Source organism: Rhyacophila brunnea, unplaced genomic scaffold (assembly GCF_057557595.1).
Source record: "Rhyacophila brunnea isolate RB1 unplaced genomic scaffold, BYU_Rbru_1.0 scaffold_12, whole genome shotgun sequence".
In the NCBI taxonomy this organism is placed as follows: Eukaryota; Metazoa; Arthropoda; class Insecta; order Trichoptera; family Rhyacophilidae; genus Rhyacophila; species Rhyacophila brunnea.
The window spans coordinates 31824062-31842713 of NW_028232774.1; the positions used below are offsets into that span (position 1 = coordinate 31824062).

The window sequence follows — 18652 nt, forward strand, 5'->3', positions numbered from 1 at the left end:
CATCTCTCGACGAACCATTAAACTAATTTATCAAAAACGAGTTCTTCATAGTTCCAAAATAATAAATGTAAATTTGTAAACCCGATTATATTATTTTGTAATATTGTTCTCAGTACCTAGTTGTCTCTAGGTACATATTACAAATAAAATGGTTCTAGTTAACTAATATAACAATATTTGCAAAGCAAACAAACAATGAAAGATGATAAGGCAGTGAATAAAATTGAGATAGGTATTAACTTATTCAAACAATTTAATGTTTTAGTTCATTAATCATCATTTGTTATCTAAACTAGTGTTTCTCAACATTTTTGCACCACTAAACAAAATATAAAATATTCGCAGTACACAAAAAATATTAGGTAAGTAGGTATATTATTTTTTAAATTAATTTTGGAAACGTTTGAAAATCGCACTTTGACAAGCATATACTATAATGGCCATTATTAATATAAGTATGATAATATAAAGATACTAATGCTTAGTTTCTGTTTATTTTCGATATAATAGACCGCCATTGAAATATTACTAATATAATTAATTCTTTAATCATTCTTTCCTTCAGTGATACCTATGTATGTAGTGAGTGAATTGTGACTGAACCGATGCCTGAAAGAGCTACTCGGCATTCCCGCTGAGGTTAAATATGACGGTTATAAATTCTTAATAGTGACCATCGACTGACATTTTATTGTAATGTAACAATTATTTCTCGTTGCATATTTCCCAATGGCTCGTGACACACCTGTTGGGAAGCTCTGATGTACCTATACATTTTAAACAGTGTCTCCCAAGGGTTTTTATTCAGTTACTATGTTCAATTTTTAGAATATGTACATCGATAAAAGCAATTATGTATATATTTTTAATTAGTCCCATTCGCTACAAAATTATGTCCTTTAAACTGCCAATGATTTTTTCGCCTACTTCCGTATACATAGACTCTTGGAATTTGGTACACAATAGCTGATGCGGTGACAATACATTATTGCATGATAACTGATAACCATACATAATAAGTAATGTAATATTTAAATACATGCCTATTTCATATTATATCATATTTAGTGATTCAACCACAGAACAGATTAATAAATATAATTCTGATAGACTATATCCCAATACACTACATTTCGACGCAGGGTTTTGAATGTGTGAGTGTCCTACGAAAGTGAACCATACATTGCAGACGTGCAATAGTGTCTGCTATACACCAATACTGAATGAGCGTCAGTGCATAAAACGAGAGCAGTTGTCAGAACGAATGCGAGCGCGTATTCTTGATACGTGTTTAAGTTTATCCCATTTCTTCCACACTCGAGATCAGTTGACTGTTTCCCCACATCCGTTAGGTATTTCAGTTCACATTCTTTCTTAGTTCCCTGGATTCAACGATGAAAGAATAACCCTCATCTAGACGATGACGTATTTACGAAGTGTTTATAATTGTTTTACATTTAATTACTACCTTAATGTCTTGATTTAACACATTATTCTGATGGTATAATCGCACGTATCGATTCATTGATCAAAAGTATTAGCCTAGAAAAAAAATATCGTTCTGATCTGAGCATGTTTTTTGAATACTTATTTCCATTAGTGATTTCACTGATTAGGTATACTAATAATTTATTAGATACATTATTAATTACACTGAGTACCTACTCATTGCTTTCCACACTGTCAATAGGCAAAAGTAATACCTAATAACTGAATGAATTGTTTTATCGTAACCGTTTGCTGAGTTTTGTGGAAATGGAGATGAAAACGTAGGTTGTCTAAATAAACTCGCTTACACTTAGAAAGTAACATGCTGTATTTCGATGTTCGACGTCAGTTTGTCTTCGGCAAGTAACATGCCATGCGAAAACGCATCCTGTACTCACTCCTACAATAACGAAGTTAAGTACCTAAGATATTATTATTATAGTGTCGTTATATTATTGTCATAATTGAATAATATGTGTTTTATTATCAAAGTGATAGTATTATGTACGGTAGCCGCGCGGCTTAAGCGTTGGACTATAACGCCGTGCGTCCCAGGTTCGAAACCTGGGCCTGGCAAGTTACACATATTGTTTTTCAATTTGTGTGTGAGTCAGGGTATGGACCTAATAGGTTGAGCAAGTGGCTAACATCCATTTCTCGTAAAAAACAAAATCTGTTAATACAAACCTCTACTCTGTGGAGGCCCATATTATGATCCTATTAGGATCGGACATGGTCGAAAAAAAAACACAAAATCATTTTCCGATCTATAATTTGATTTCTATGAGCTTTATCCCGTCAGTCACAAAATAGGTATAAGTCGACATGTACCATACTTCACGCATTAGTACCTATACTTTTATATGTAATTGTCTATGTTGTAGTACTTTACTGTAAATGTGTAAATAATGAAAAATATAATGAGATGAACTCAATGTTGCCTGTATTGCGAGAACATATTGCTATTCAAGGATAACTCCTGAATTCTGTAAGGAGCATAAATTCAATGACGGTTATATTATAGAGGTTTTACCCAACTCTACAACTGACACGTTATTGTCTATGCTCATGTTTAAAACCAGGGAACTCAGCTGTTCTGTGTTTAGAACATATACAATGCGAGTCGGAAATGACAGTTGTTTAGAGACCTTGAATATAATATGCAGATGTTGCAAGGGCGCTCAGCCCTTTTTCAAATTATCAAGTTAAAAGAGTTATGTTTAACCTTTACACTCAAAACATAGATTAATATAACTTCATGCTATCTGCCGTGTAATAACAGCTAATGTGTTTGTGCCATATAAATAATACAAATACTAACTCGTAGTGTCGTTCAACACTGCCCATACAATATCACATGTCACGTACAAAAGCAACCGTCTGAATATAAAATTATAACAGGGGTATACTCACCTTAGGTATAATTTTATGGTGACCGTTTGGCCGATCTAGAAATATTACTTTGAATCGTTTCATCGAGTTGTGAGCGACAAAGAAACATATTATTTTCTATCCAACTCGGGTGGTTGAATTGAAATATTGGCTCGAAGATTACCGAGAACGGACGAAAATATCCGAAGAAGACGGATAACGTCTGTATCCAGCTGCGCGTGTTAGCATAGCTAGCATGTTGACGATTGCATTAATAATATTTAATATTTGAACAACTAAAATTAATACGAAACACAAACATGCTTATAGTACATCAATCGGCAACTTATTACTTGCTCAAACACAATCTACGAAAGTCTGCGAGGTAAGGTAACACTACCTAGTGTAGCCACAAAACTGACCAAAAACTATTCTTTTGTCAAGTGTAAGTAATTGTTAAGACTGGCAACGTTAATATCTATATTATAAACCACACGTGTCGAGACGATCCAATTTGTATCTGAATCTTTGTGTGTAATTACATACGATGATCGGCGTGTTGGGATCGTTGGAATGCGGGAACAAATCGCAGTCCTCAGTTCCCAATGAATACGACAAAATATTCATCAGAATCACCTCCGCCTTGCGCTACTAAGAATTTTCCAGGGTTTTTGCAAGGCGGTTTCATAGGCCCTGGCCGAATTTAAATTAGCAATACCCGATGCGGGTAGAAGAACAGTTTTCAATAAGGCATATTCTCTCAGCCGGCACAATTTTCATTTGACTAGCATCAAGTAGAGTAGTTTGCGTGCCAAAGTCCTTAAGAAACCTCGATAGTAAATGCGAGGTATCCATGAAGGCATCTAGAAAAAAAAAAAAAAAAAAATCTTACGTAAAGCTACTACCGAGTGTTGCAACTAATATTTTGTGTTTTTAATTATAAGTTCGAAAACTTCATAAAAATAGTACTAATTGGTAATTAATATTACTGTTTATTTTAGTTTTCATCTGACTCTCATTCCGACGCCCCTCCCCACTCACTGATAATTTACAACTTCAATGGGTAATATCATGGGTGGGTACATAATGTTGTGCCTGATTTGATCTCGTTGTTTGAAGAGATAACTTGAATATGATTTAATGGCCCAATGTAAACGCAAGCCATTTGGTTCACCCATATTAAATTTAGATTACCGTTATCAGTATCTGCCGGTTCAATCTGTTAATTATCTCGCATCGGTCAGTGGCAGTCGTGGCCGAGCGGTTAAGGCGTCTGACTAGAAATCAGATTCCCTCTGGGAGCGTAGGTTCGAATCCTACCGACTGCGGATTTTTTTTATTTTGTCAGTCCGCACAAAACAATAAACTAATATGCTATAACTTGCTATCACTATCTCCTCAGTGCAATATTGTAGTTTGTTGTACATATTGTGACCCTCGTTCTTCGCGACCCCGGCGAGTGCGAATTTGATTCGCACGATTGATATTTTGTTTTTTTTTTATCCCACTTATTTTGACATGTGCCATGCCCCAAGAATCATCATAATGAGTAAAATCATGAGCTTACGAGATGCATGGAGTAAAATAATATGTAGGCACCTACCTAGATTTTTTGCATTGCGAAACAAAATTTGTGTATGTATATCTTGTTATTAATGTTGATTCGTTCACTTGAACTTGAAATTTGTATTGACGCTGTTGAAAATATATCCCCGTAATCAACAGTTACCTGTATTACCTATTTTTTAAATATAGAATTTGTTGTTATCTGCCGTCTGAAGTCGTATCTGGCTACCTCTTTATTTTATTTCCTCCTGCGGTGCTCGTTGCTAGATTTTTTTCTAATTCAGTAATCAGAACAGCCTTGGCCTAATTCAAATTTAGCAATACCCGATGCGGGTAGAAGAATAGTTTTCAATACGGCATATTTCTCAGCCAGCACAATTTTTATTTGACTAGAATCAAGTAGAGTACTTTTCGTGCCGAAGTCCTTGAAGAAACCTCGATAGTAAATGCAAGGTATCCATAAAGGCATCTAGAAAAAAAACAGCTTCTCTATAATCCTTTAAAATTACAGTATTTTGGTATATTTGGCGTAAAATTATAGTATTGTACTAAAATTGTAGTATCTACGATTGGGATCACTGTTGTGACCTGAATCTATTATTTGATGAATCACAGGTCGGATGTTACGGCAGCATCCCTGGGAATCGACAAATTAACCCTTACCGTCACCATATTGTTTTATCACGCTATATTTGTACTTAGGTATTTGATTATTTTCTTTTCTTCCAGTTTACGAAGAGGTCCTGGGGCAAATGTCCAAGACAGCAGCGGGTACACTCCTCTTCACCATGCAGCCCTCAATGGTCACAAGTAAGTCACTAATAATAGTTTTTCTTGTATATCATTTACAACTAGGGATTCCAATCCCGGGATCTCGGGATCCCGAGCTATTTTCGATACATATGAATCCCGGGATTGATAAACATAATCCCGAAACTTTCGGGATTGATTTTTTTTATCAATTTTTATGGAATATAAAATAAAAACGAAAATATAACAGAAAACATACTTTTAATAACAAATAACTACATTAGAAATAAACTGAGTTTGAATGAAGTTTCATTTATACCCACCCATGTTGCCGATTCATTTTATTTTTCACATAAATTAATAAAAATGAGAAAGATTGGAAAAAAACAATGCTTCACACTAAACAAAGTAATTCCACCATGATCTCATACGTTTTACGGCAGTTTCATATTTGGCTGACTAATTAAATTTATGGAGTGGAGATTATTTTAAATCTCGCTAACCCATTCATTCAGTCTTTACTATCAGAAACAGCAATCTCATATTAAATTCACATTATTATTTATATTACAATATTATTTACTCCATTAAACTTATGTATTTTCAAGATTGAACGTAGGTATACAATATTAACAATAAATGTCTTAAATAGTATAAATTATACTAGATTTATTTTTGACCGATTTTATCAATGTTATTTGTAAATATATTTTTTTTTATAATAACAATGGAAAAAATGCCAATCCCGGGATCAGAATTTTGGCTCAGGATTGGATTCCCTATTTACAACCTACCGCCATAGGAGTGTATAAAAAATCTAATTTCAAATTAGAAAATCATCTCTCCTGAATTTTATTATTGTTCTTGGATGATAAAACATACGATAAATCTATGAAACTGGTGTAGAATTGTAAATAACGTATTTTTCTAAACTATGATCTCTGGTTACATGTAAATTGTACGTATTCCATTTAACCGTAGCAGAGTTCGCCGTGAGCTTTATTATCGGAAAGAGATTACCGTAAACTATACGGTCATATTTATAGCACCGAGATGAAAAATTGCGCGTTGTTTTGTATTTCTAATTTAATTACATGCCTACCTATTTTCAACTGTCTTTCCTTGTATTTCGGTGGTTTTTTTTATTTTGTATTAAGTGTTTTAGCTACAAGTCGGTTTATAGTAAGCCAGGCGGGAACCGCGCCAATTTTCATAGCCGATTTTAACAAAATTAATGAATTCAAGAATGAAAACAATATAACCCGACCTAACAAATAATCCAGTATATCGGCTATTTTCAAAATTTCCTGTAAACCGACAGGAACCGTGTTTTATTAAGACATGAATTTTATATCTCAGCCTTAACAGTATCTATACAATTCTATACAACACTATACAACCCAAAGAGGTTGTATACTACTGAGATATACCATAGTACTTTAATGTACTATAGTACTTTAATATACGACCATATATTTCCGATACAACATTTCACGGTGAAGTGTGATACGGCGAACTGCATACGTACAATTTTCCGGACACGGTTATTTCTATATTTTGCTCTATTTTGAAGACATCAAGAGTTGATAAATGCTTTTATAAAAATTTCGACGACATCGCACGTGTAAATAGTGTTGGTTGATTCTAAGTACTTGAATTCTTCGTAGAATAAGCACCTTTTCTATGATAATTACCAAATAATGTTCTTCCTCCGTAGGGATATCGTACTCCTACTACTGGAACACGAGGCGTCGCCGAACGTTCCCGACGCCAAGGGATCGTCACCGCTGCACCTGGCATCCTGGGCGGGTCATGTTGACATCGTCAGGCTACTCCTCACACACGGACCTGCACTCACAAACGTCAATGTCCTGGTAAGAAGATTCTGACATTAATAATGACAGGAAACAAACATACTAGTTCGCTTATTCGTCGATTTCGCCATAAAACCCAGACTAATAATATTACTAAAATTTAGAATTTAGACTAAATACGTCATTGCTGTATGACAACTTTGGCAAATTGTCTTCTTTCTTTTCACCATTTTCGATTCTAATAAGATCATATTATGGGCCTCAGAATTAACAGATTTTTGTTTTTACGAGTAATGGATGTTGACCACTTGCTTTACCTATTATGTCCATACTCTTGACTGAAAACACAATTTGACACAGGATTTGAGCCTGGGAGTCCTGGGACCCATGACATGATAAGCCGACGCGTATGAGTATTGATTAGACATGTGACGTTCATTTTTTTTTATTATTATTTATTGCGAACCATGTCCTTGGTTTTATTCATATTAGTTCTTTAAAACCGATAGCCAGATAGTTCCAAAAAAGATAAAATGTTGTAAGTACCTACCTATATTTTCTAAATAGATTAGTAAATACCAGAATAAACTGGTTGACCTTTGTATATAAAACTGATCGTTCTTATCTCTTCCAAGCGCGACGCCAATCTCCTATGTGTATACAAATATTAGTTAGGATTACAGGACCAATAATCTGATAATATTTGAAGTTGTCAGTAGTTTCTCATGTTGTGATTAATTTCATTATTTACGGGTTACATAAATTCGTGGTTTCTGTGGCAATTGCCTTATAGGTGGTATTTTTTGTTCAAAGTAAATGATAAATAATTGGGTGGAATGAGACATAAATTCGTGGTTTCTGTGGCAATTGCATAGGTGTTATTTTTGTTCAAAGTAAATGATAAATAATTGGATAGTATTGATTCTTGGCAAATGCTTTATGTTGGAACTATACAGAATATTGGGCCTAAAGCGCGAAAATTTCGTCATTTTGCAGAATACTTTGAACGATCACCATCTCTGTCAATTCACTGAATAATGACACTGATGAAGAATGCCAACTATAATGTATTAGTAATTTGAATTATTATTAATTATTCATGCTAATTTCAATTAATTTTTTAAACAGTTTCTACGTGTGCGTACGTTAAAATTACTTGCGACATGACTTCCATAGATAATATTTTAAACAGAACCCAACCTGCAGACCATAGATAATAGAAAACATTATTATAGAAAATACATAGTGCCAACCGCTAAAACAAAAAAAACGTGATTTTGGCATTTGTAGGCATGTAAAAGATGATAAAAACGTTCATTGGGTCATGTAGGTATCGATGCAGTGCAGTTCAACGTGAGGTGACCTCATTATTCTTCTGTTGATTTCGGCAGATTTTGCATACTGACAATGTTAGTTTAAAGGTTCAAAATGTGCTACGGGGTGTGAGCATCAGTCTGATTTTAACATTTTAAACACAAATAAAAACAACATTACACACTTGTCTCCTGTAGCGGCAGCTTACTGTGACGTCACGTGATAGTCAGCGACATGCACCATAATATAATTCGCGCTTTAAGTGCTGTGATGTCGCAGATTTCGAACGATTCACCTACTGCATAAATCTAATTCAAATTTAGTATCTTCTTTGTCTATGTGGTCAGTGCTCAACGATGATTTGCACATCAATGTCTGGCAGCAGACAGTATAAAGATCTGCTAATGAAATCGAAACCATGAATATAATGGTTATGTCATCATCCATGCAACTTCGGGAACTAAATTCTGTGTTTGTCTATAAAATTAACGCAGCTGAGTCTCGCGGTCTTTGTTCCGGTGACATTTTTGAATAGTCGAATCTTTGCGGGGGACACCCGCTTAAAATTTTAATTAATACCGCAGTGAAACTTTTGCACGGCGCGCGTCACTGTCAGGAGCAGAGTGTTTTTAGTTTTGGCCGCGGCGCCGGGCGAAGGGTTAAAATTCATCCCTAATAATTAAGACTGCAAGCTGGGCGTGGAATATTTTTGCGGGCATAATCATAATCTGCATAATTAGTTTTCTTCGTCTTGTTTTATGGTTGAGGACATCTGTCGTATCTCAAAACTTTTGAGAAGCCAGAGTAATTATTTATCACGTTTTTAAAAGTGTTTATATTCAGCTTAAAGACCCTCCAGACAGTCCGATTTGGTTGTCAACATACCTATAACGTAAATTATTAGTACGTGTCCGGAAATTTGTACCTACATAGTGTTTATATTTGGGAAACCCAAATTGCCACACATCACTATCTACTATTCTACTGTATCCATTGATACATAGTTAATACTTGTATCAATGACTGTATGTATCATTCAATAGCAATCAATCATATTTGAAATTTCTCGCAGTCCTCATAGAGACGACTTTACAAGCGGAAATGTTCAGTTTGGACTCGCATGAGTGATATCGAGTGATACAACCCGATTGATTTCGTGTCCGGAAACTTGTACGTATGCAGTTCGATTTGGTTGTCAACATACCTATAACGTAAATTAGTACGTATCTGGAAATTTGTACGTATCCGGAAATTTGTACGTATGCAGTTGGTCGTATCATACTTCACCATGAAATGTTGTATCGGAAATAATATTTATGGTCGTATATTAAATACCGTCCAACCTTTTTCGGTCGTATAGCACTGAGATAAAATTCCTGTCTAAAAACAAGATTCTTGTCGGTTTACCGGAAGCCAGTGGCAAACCAATTTTGAAAATAGCTCTATAGGTGTACTGGATTATTAGGTAGGTTAGCTAAGGTTAAGTTTTCAATTTTGAAGGAACATTATTGTCTGCAATGCTCCATGAACAACGCGTAATTTTTTCATCTCAGTGCTATAGAGATGACCGTATAGTATATTATGATCATCTCTTTCCGATAAGAAAGCTCGTGGCGACTGTGCTACGGTGAAATGTAATACGTACAATTTACATGTAACCATATTAGTAGGCACATGGTTAACTAACTTTATGCGTTGATTCTTGCTTCCTGAACAGAACGCAGGTGTCCATGCTTAGATACTATTTTATTGAAAAATAATCAATAATAGATCGCACTAGCAATAGCTAGAATGAATAGGAAAATGTGGTCAAAATAATTGATAATTGAATAAAACAACATATATATATCTACCTACTGACCACACCTCAGGCCCGATACCAACCGACGAAGGTCCAATGAAATCGGACCACCCGGAGGGAATGTTACATGTTAATGTCCATCACAATAAACCACTAACTACATTGGTTTAATAGGGCTACGATTCAGGGACCACACCGTTTCTGGGTATCTGCTTGTTGTGTCAGTGACAAATACTACCTGTTGGACGAAGGTAATTACTGTGTAATGTTAATTTATTTATTTATCATGTAGAAAAGGCTTTCAGCTCATTATATTATTTGACATTTCATAAAACAATCGGTTACATGTAAATTACATGTAATCTTTAAATATATCTACCAACAGGGTAGGCACCTATGTTATTTTATCAACAACTTACTGTTGAGTAGCGGCTGACACTGGGAAACTCACCGTAATTATCAAATATTTCGTTTCGAATTAAGTTAGGTAATCCAGTCCTTTTAATTGAAACTAGTGTCATTGTTTAGAAACAAAAATCGTACAAATTACCATTTCGTCTTAAAGTGTTTTTCTGTCATTTGTGTATCGGCCTTATGGTTTCGGTTAATTTACATGTGTACAAGTAAGTATACAAATATTACCCCTTTGAGGCATAGGCTATATTGAATGCCACCGTTGCCTACAAGCGTTGATACGTAAAGTAATCAAATATAATATATATTATTGTGCTGGTGGGAATATTCTCTCCATTTTTTATCTTATCTTATAGAAAATAGAGTCTCTGAATTTCTTATCTTCATTGATGTATAAATAAAGTTTCTGCGCCATTGTTTTTTGTCTTGTGGCCATTTCTTTTACATATTTAAGTATTCTGGGTTTAAAAATTCTTATGTCCCAGCAAATCTTTGCCAATCTCTGCCAACGGCGTAGCAAGCTGTAGGTATATATTCCCGTGCGATTCGTAAAAAAGGCTATGTTTTAAATCTCACTCGGGCTGCGTCTGGCTTGGCCATCCGATAAAATATACATCAGCAAAGGGGGTGGGAGGGTTGGACATTTTTTTATTGGCTGGTCGCCGCACATTGGTTGCTAATTGTTTTTAAGATAATTTAAATTTTGTGTATATTTCTTAACATATTGGAATCTGTACACTGCTGGATGAAGGCCTCCCCCAGCTCCTTCCACACTTCTCGGATCTTAGATTTTCATTGCCACGTACTTCTTCGTAAATTCGTTTACTCAAAGGGTTCTATGGCGCTCCCGGCAGTAGTTTAGTGTTCCTCGGACTCCACAGTCACGGGGTTATTCACATGTTGAGCAACATTTCCGGCACATTGCTATTTCATCAGCTTGATGACCTCTATTATATTGCGTACTTTTGTCTATCTTTTATATAATCTACTGTTCCAGTGGACTGGGCGAAATATAAAAATTATAAAAATTAACCGGGTATATTTAGGTCAAATTATCACAATCATTCATTATATTAATCCATCGGTTTACAAGTCTTACCAGTGCGGTATTATGGTGGTGCCTCTAGCTAACATAGACGGCAATGGCGAATCGTGGAGGTAGGCCGGAGATTCGACATAAATAGTGCACACTAAACTTTATCAATCGTACTAATTTGTTTTCATTGAAGTAACAATACAAATTGCACATAATGCTGGTTAGTTTTTACAATTCAATTAAACCCTACCTAAACCAAACCATAATAGTGGAGGTAAGCTGTAGACTTGTAGAGTGTAGAGATCCGACAACAATAGTGTACATTATCTATCTATAGTGTATATTTGTAAAGATGGAAGAATATTTTTTTTATCTATTATGGTTATGTCTAGGCAGCGTTTAATCGAATTTTAAAAACCATCTGCAATTTGTATTTATAGTTCAATGAAAACAAATAAGTATGACTGACAAAATTTAGTGTGCATAATTCATGTCGCATCTCAACAGCCTACATCCACCCGTCGCCACTGATAGGCGGCGGCCGTACAAATATCACCAGACGATGATTGATATAGTTTGTAATGTTTCATCATTTTCTTCTCACTATGTGTCCACCATAGTCAGTGTGGACAGATGGAGAATGTTTTTGGCCGTCGAAAACTACAATCATACGGCAGCGTGGGGTGCTCCGCGGCGGCCGATTGCTTTTCGATTCGAATCTAAACAGATTGGAAAAAGGGGAAATTGGGGTTCGGCGGACGGACCCCGCCGGGTATTATTTTTGTCGCAGCGTCGTCTGTTTTTTCACCACTTTCCGTGCGGCCGTCGCATTTTCTCGGACCGTTTGCGGTTTTCTCAGATACTAATACAATCATTAGTTGCAACTAAATTGACATTTATATTATTGATTATTCATTTTGATAATTCTAGGAAACAATCAACTGCGTTTTTTAAATTCCATTTATGGGTACAACATTTTACTTAATTAAAATAAAACATATTAATTTGTGTACTAATTCCACTCCATTTAATAATTAATACTCAAGACCGGTTTTACCTTCTTCAAAGGGGCATTGTGAACTGGAACAGAATCAATAAATATTTACTCTAACAAAATTCAAAATGCTCAAATTATTTATTGAATATTTGAACAATAATTAAATAAGATTCCAAGGAATTGCCTGTGTATCAATAATTAATGTACCACAATAAAATATATCTAAGTGGAGGTTCACTAGTTTCTTTTTAGGACCAAAGCCCCCCTTTAGGGCATATACCTACTGCATCTTCGCTTTCCCCCACCATGTCAGTTAAAGTAATACATTGACAATTCAATTTCAATAAACAAATGCATTTAAAGTTATGTCTGTTGTTTTATATAAGCATACATAATATTATTATATAAAAACACATAAAATGACACGTAGGTACGTGCTGCTTTAAAAATATTTTAATGCGATTTTTGTTATTTTACATGCGTATGGCCTGATGGCTGACCGCGTCAATTATCGTATATAGATAGGTAGCTAAATGTTTTAATACGCCAACGTGCAGAGTATTATTTTTCTGTAGCCATCTAGGTTCGGTTCCAATGGAAAAATCAAATGGGGTTTGATTACTTACCTACTGGTACGTGCCTACCCACTTAGTTATAGCTAGGTATCTTATGGATGTTTTAACTTTAATTTTAATTTAAAAACTAATACTTAAAGTATTTGTATACCTTCTTATACATTTTTGTTTATCAAATATATAGATACTTACCAGGTGGGGATGATGTTATAAATATTTAAAAAAAAAATGGAATAACGAAATGGTAAATTAGTACCAAAAACTATATAATAAAAATCTTTAACGTGGTATCCCTTGAACGCTGTCATTTTTAAGGGCTTCCGTTTCCAGTTTGAGGTTCTCAGGATTCCAGGATTCGTTTTCGGTTTCAACTCCAGCTCTAGTCGTAACGCATGTTCCCATGTAATGCTAGTTACTACGGCGTGGAAAAAAACTCGTGTTTGCGGTTAGAAAGTTGTGATTGGCAGTGATAGCACTATTACACTAGGTTTCGTGGTATCCTAAAACTCAACAAATTTAGTTAACGTGCTGGTATATGTATTTTTATGGAGATTTTTCAATCGAAACAAAATAAGACATTGTATAGTTAAATACATTAATTTAAAATAAAAAGGACCCAGACACAATCTCCTAGCTCCCGAAACAATGGCGGGATGATTTTACACTATATTTATAGCACGTACAACAGAAATGGGGCGCTTACTGTTTTTCAAGCCATATATTAATATAATTAAAAGTGCGTACCACTACCTATTATTAGAAACTTTTTAACTGATTGACTAAAATATTCAATAATTAGTAATATGTTTTTTTCTTGCAGACCCGTGATAGTGAATCCGCGCTTCATTGTGCAGCGCAGTATGGCCACACTCGAGTGGTGACCATGCTGCTAAACCATGGCGCGGACCCCACTGTGCGAAGCATCAGAGATGAGACGGCCCTAGATTTAGCGTGCCAGTATGGCAGGTGAGAATTCGCTATTGATATTTTGACCTGTACGGTACAGCACACCTGATATTATAATAAACGAAAGTCCACCCATGTTGCAACAGGCAAGCTGTATGGGTCGGTTGCAATCTTGTTGTAGAATGCATGGTTCACTAGACTTTGCTTATACAGATCTTAACATAGATCTGGCCATATTTTTTTTAAATTTAAATCTAGTCAATGGAAAAACCCTACGTGGTCTGGTGACAGGATATGACTATTTTTGCACAAAATTAGACTAACATCATTACTTCGAAGGCAAAAATGACAATTAAAAAAGTATAAATTGTATATGAGTTTTCCGAACAATTGAGTGACCTAGAATCATAACATATATTTTGAAATTACTTATGTAACAATGATTTATGATATAATAACTTATGTTACAATAATGATTCTAAATGAATCAATATATATATATATATATATTTGAATTATCAGTAACCATGTCCTTGCTTTTTCGCACAAGGTAGTTGTTAGTAATTTTGAACAATCACAAACACCCAGACTTTAAGAAAAACACATAAATATTGTGTCCTGGCCGGCAATCGAACCCAGAACTCTCGGGTGGAAGGCAAGCTCCTTACGCACTGCACTACGAGAGCCGCCGAATCAATATGTATTAAAAAATAAAAATAGTTGGATGGTCATCTGAAATCTTTTAATCCACCTTTTCCAAAGATATTGACCATTGAAGACGATTGGGTGAATTCTGTTCCTTTATAACCCATCCGTATTTCTCACACTATCATGGCGGAGTTCGCATCTCGAGAAGTTGATTTTAGGAGCTGTCTATATATATATTATAAGAAAAATAATGGGAATTGACAATCTTATTAGTCACGAAGACTAAGCGAAGAAGAGACCGTACACGGTGTAAAAATATACGATAATATATGATTTCTTAATCTTGATTTTTCGTCGACTAAATAGATTCGTCGTGTAATAGCATCAAGAGATATCTAATATGAAATATTTTCAATTGTTGGCGATTTTTTTTTAGTAAAATAATATATATTGATTATATATCCAATATATATCCATGCTGGGATTGGATTGTTTTATTTTTCAAGGGAAATAATAAAGTTTTTAGTCATTTTTTGTTTAAAATTACTATCATGAGCGCGAAAATGCCTGCCACGCCATATTCACTTCGCACGTGTGATTTTCTGCGCGGAGTACCTAATTATTGTAAATAAATAGTCCTGATATATGCGATAATTAATTTATGTTTGGCTGATGAATGTCAAAGTAAACCGAAAAATAAAATATTTTAATAATTACATATTATTACGATATTAGGTATAAAAACCAGACGACAACCGCTTTTATTTCTTCGATATTTCGATACAATTTCTTGTGATTTTTTTTGCGTTTTGAAAAATTTTAATTGGGTAAATAAACAAATATATATATTTTAAAAATATTTTTTTGTATTCACATAAACATCTATTTTCTTAAAGAATATATTGGTCTATTCATAATAAGTGTTTAACTCATGGGAGTTCATTACTTTATCGTAATTACGAAAAATTGTGCTCTATTTTTTTTTCGATTTTCTGACTTTTAGAAAAGGTAAGAATTGAGTTATGGTTCTAGGCTACTCATTTATACTTGTACCTACTTTATTCATTAATACACATGTTTGGCTGTAGGTGTAGTGCTTCGATGTGGAATTCTCAAAACTGAAACAGATAATATTATCTATAAATATTTCTTCTACGATACACGTCATAGTAGGTTCCTACTTGCGTTTTCCTTTGAAGAAACTATATAGATACTAGGTAGCCAACAATATGATCTAGGTAATATTATGAAGTTAATTTGTTTATTTTTTCTTTTTAGGCTAGAAACAGTGGAACTTCTAGTAAGAACGCATCCTGAACTCTTAGAACCATATAAAACTCCGAGAGGGTACTTTACACACACTCCACTGCATAGGGCAAGCAAAAATGGACACAAGTGAGTAATTATCCTGCTTCATTTTTCCCCTTTGAGTTTTAGACACCCTTACTGCTTTGAACCTCTTTAAGAAAAACAGTGATGAGAACAAACCTGTGTAGTATTAAGTTTTAAATTATTATTCCTATTTCTACGGTTAGGATCGCAGACGCTTGTCGAATCTTAATACATTAGCTCAGAGTAACGTAAGTAGAAAAAAAATAGCATAGACATGCGATTCTTGTGATATACCTTTTGAACGTATGCAGCTGACCGTATAGCATTGAGATTAAATGCATATCTAAAAAATACGCAATAACAACCATAATACAAGGGAAATACATAAAAGGAATATGTTGGTAAGTATACTAAAAATGCAGTCATATCGTATTTATTTATATCAGATATGTACTGAATGATTCAAAAGTAGGTTAGCAAGTATCAAGTCGTACTAGTCAAATGTCCGATGATAATGAATTGAATGAGCGGCATTTTTAATCCCAATGCTATACGGCCATCTCTTTCCGTTACGACAGCTAACTGTGATACTGCGACATGTAATACGTATGATTTACACGTAACCGTTTTTATTTGTTGAATTTAATAAACATACAATTTGTTTCTTGCATTCTAGGGCAGTGGTGTCCGTACTATTGGGCGCCGGGTTCAGTCCAAACACGCGGACGCCTTCAGGAACCGCGCTGCACGAAGCAGCTTTGTGTGGGAAGGCGGGTGCGGCGCGGGCCCTTCTGGCTGGAGGGGCGGATCCGCGCGCCTGCGATCGGCAAGGGCTCACCGTGCACGACCTGCTGAAGCAGTTTCCAAATCATGTGACTCATGACATCCTCTCCATCATCAATGGTTGGTATTTTATTATTCTTCCATAGTTTCCACATAGTAAAATTATCTTTTCCATGTAAACATTGAATGTACACTAATATTAATACTCTTTCTACATTTAACTGTGATTTGGGTTACCCCAGCTCAACCCGTTATGTATATGCAGCCAAGATTTGTGCACGGTCGCCTATGAACGTGCCTGAATAAAAAGATTTTAGTGCCACACTTCGTTATCCTGAGACGATGCTGCACGGGACTGATGTAGTAACCTTGCACTCAGGTGCAGAAAGAGTTAAAAAGAAAAAAGAATTTTGACTTGTTCTGCCGTCATTTATCTTTAAATCTGCCGAAACAGAGGAGTCAGGAGTTGAAAGTGATGAATCTAAAAAGGGATCGAAATTATTCAGTCCATCCGACTACATTACCTAATAGTTCCCTCCAAACCAACCCGCCTCACACCACACTCGGTCTTAATCGAGCATATCACTAGGCCCTACGTTTGATCCGAATCATCGGCAGTTGTTTACGCCTAGGAATGTCAGCAGATGCCCAAGACTGAGGTCATCACACACTCAAGTGTGCTTGAGCATATCTTCCTTTTCGGACAGTAGCGAAGGGTGGAGGTAGGCTGTTAAGATCCTCCATAAATAGTGCACATTAAACTTTGTTAGTCATAAGTATTTGTTTTTATTGAACTAAGACTACAGTTTACGGGCGGTATTGGATAGTTCTTAAAAATCAATTAAACGCTGCCTAAAAAAACCATAATAGTTTTAGTATATTTTGGGTGATTGTGCACACTTTTTCATTCATATTTGTTTGTTTTCGTTGAATTAAGAATACATATTACACATATTGTTCATTTTTTTTTAAATTCATTAAGCCCTGCCTAATCCAAACAATAATAGAAAAAATATTATTCTAACTATAAAATATTAAAATGTATGTATGATTTAATTGCATAATTTTAGAAATTTTGTAGATAGACGAGTATTTTTTGACAATTATCTATTGTGGCTTGGTTTTCGCAGATTGAATTTTAAAAACTAACCAACACCATGAGTAAATTTTGTAGTCTTATTTCAATGAAAACAATTACGTATGACTGAAAAGTTTAGTATGCACTATTAATGGCGGATCTTAACAGCCTATCTCCACCCTTCGCCACTGCTTCGGAGCACATTCTCGATCATTCCCAGAGGATGTAGTTCGCATCCTGCAAAATATTGTCTAGTAACAGTGCTTTTTGTAAAGGAAGAATGAACTCTATTAATCAATCAACAGAAAAAAAGACAATATTCAAATATCCAGACGTTGTCCAGCCACTGGATTGATTTGGTGGACTTCAATACTTTAACTTCTCGGTTTGTTCTTGGTGGCTGAGAATTGTGACCACTCCTAAATGCAGTCGTCTCCTAAGCGACAAAGACTCTCCACCCCATACCGTCCTCTGCTTCTCTCACGTTAGACTGAATGCTGCCCCCATTACGTTCCATCGCGTGTTCGCTCTAGCACGCCTGTGCATTTCTGCTTCGCCTCCCCTAAAGACTACCCAAAACCGCTATTCTTTATAGATTGTCCCACTCACAACCAACAATATGTCCGAAGAATTTAATTTTAAAATATTTTCCTTTGACAGTTTCTCAAACGAGTATTTTCTAACTTTCTTCGCCTTCCATCCTCTTGAAACTCGTGGGTCACTTTTTCCCTGATCTCACGTGGCATAGTTTCAAATTCCGATATTCTGGAAAATTTCAA

General features: G+C 35.2%; 1 protein-coding gene and 1 non-coding gene across 2 annotated transcripts in view; both read left to right on the forward strand.

The window, feature by feature from the left end:
* Positions 1 to 18652, forward strand: part of LOC147078069 (uncharacterized) — a 217440-nt gene that overhangs the window by 18259 nt on the left and 180529 nt on the right. The window contains exons 2-6 of the mRNA XM_085961165.1: positions 5155 to 5235; positions 6893 to 7049; positions 13947 to 14092; positions 15959 to 16075; positions 16689 to 16915. Coding sequence (XP_085817291.1) covers positions 5155 to 5235; positions 6893 to 7049; positions 13947 to 14092; positions 15959 to 16075; positions 16689 to 16915 — 728 coding nt within the window. The remainder of the gene's footprint in view (positions 1 to 5154; positions 5236 to 6892; positions 7050 to 13946; positions 14093 to 15958; positions 16076 to 16688; positions 16916 to 18652) is intronic.
* TRNAS-AGA (transfer RNA serine (anticodon AGA)) lies at positions 4106 to 4187 on the forward strand. Its single transcript has one exon. It is a non-coding gene; the product is annotated as a tRNA-Ser (tRNA).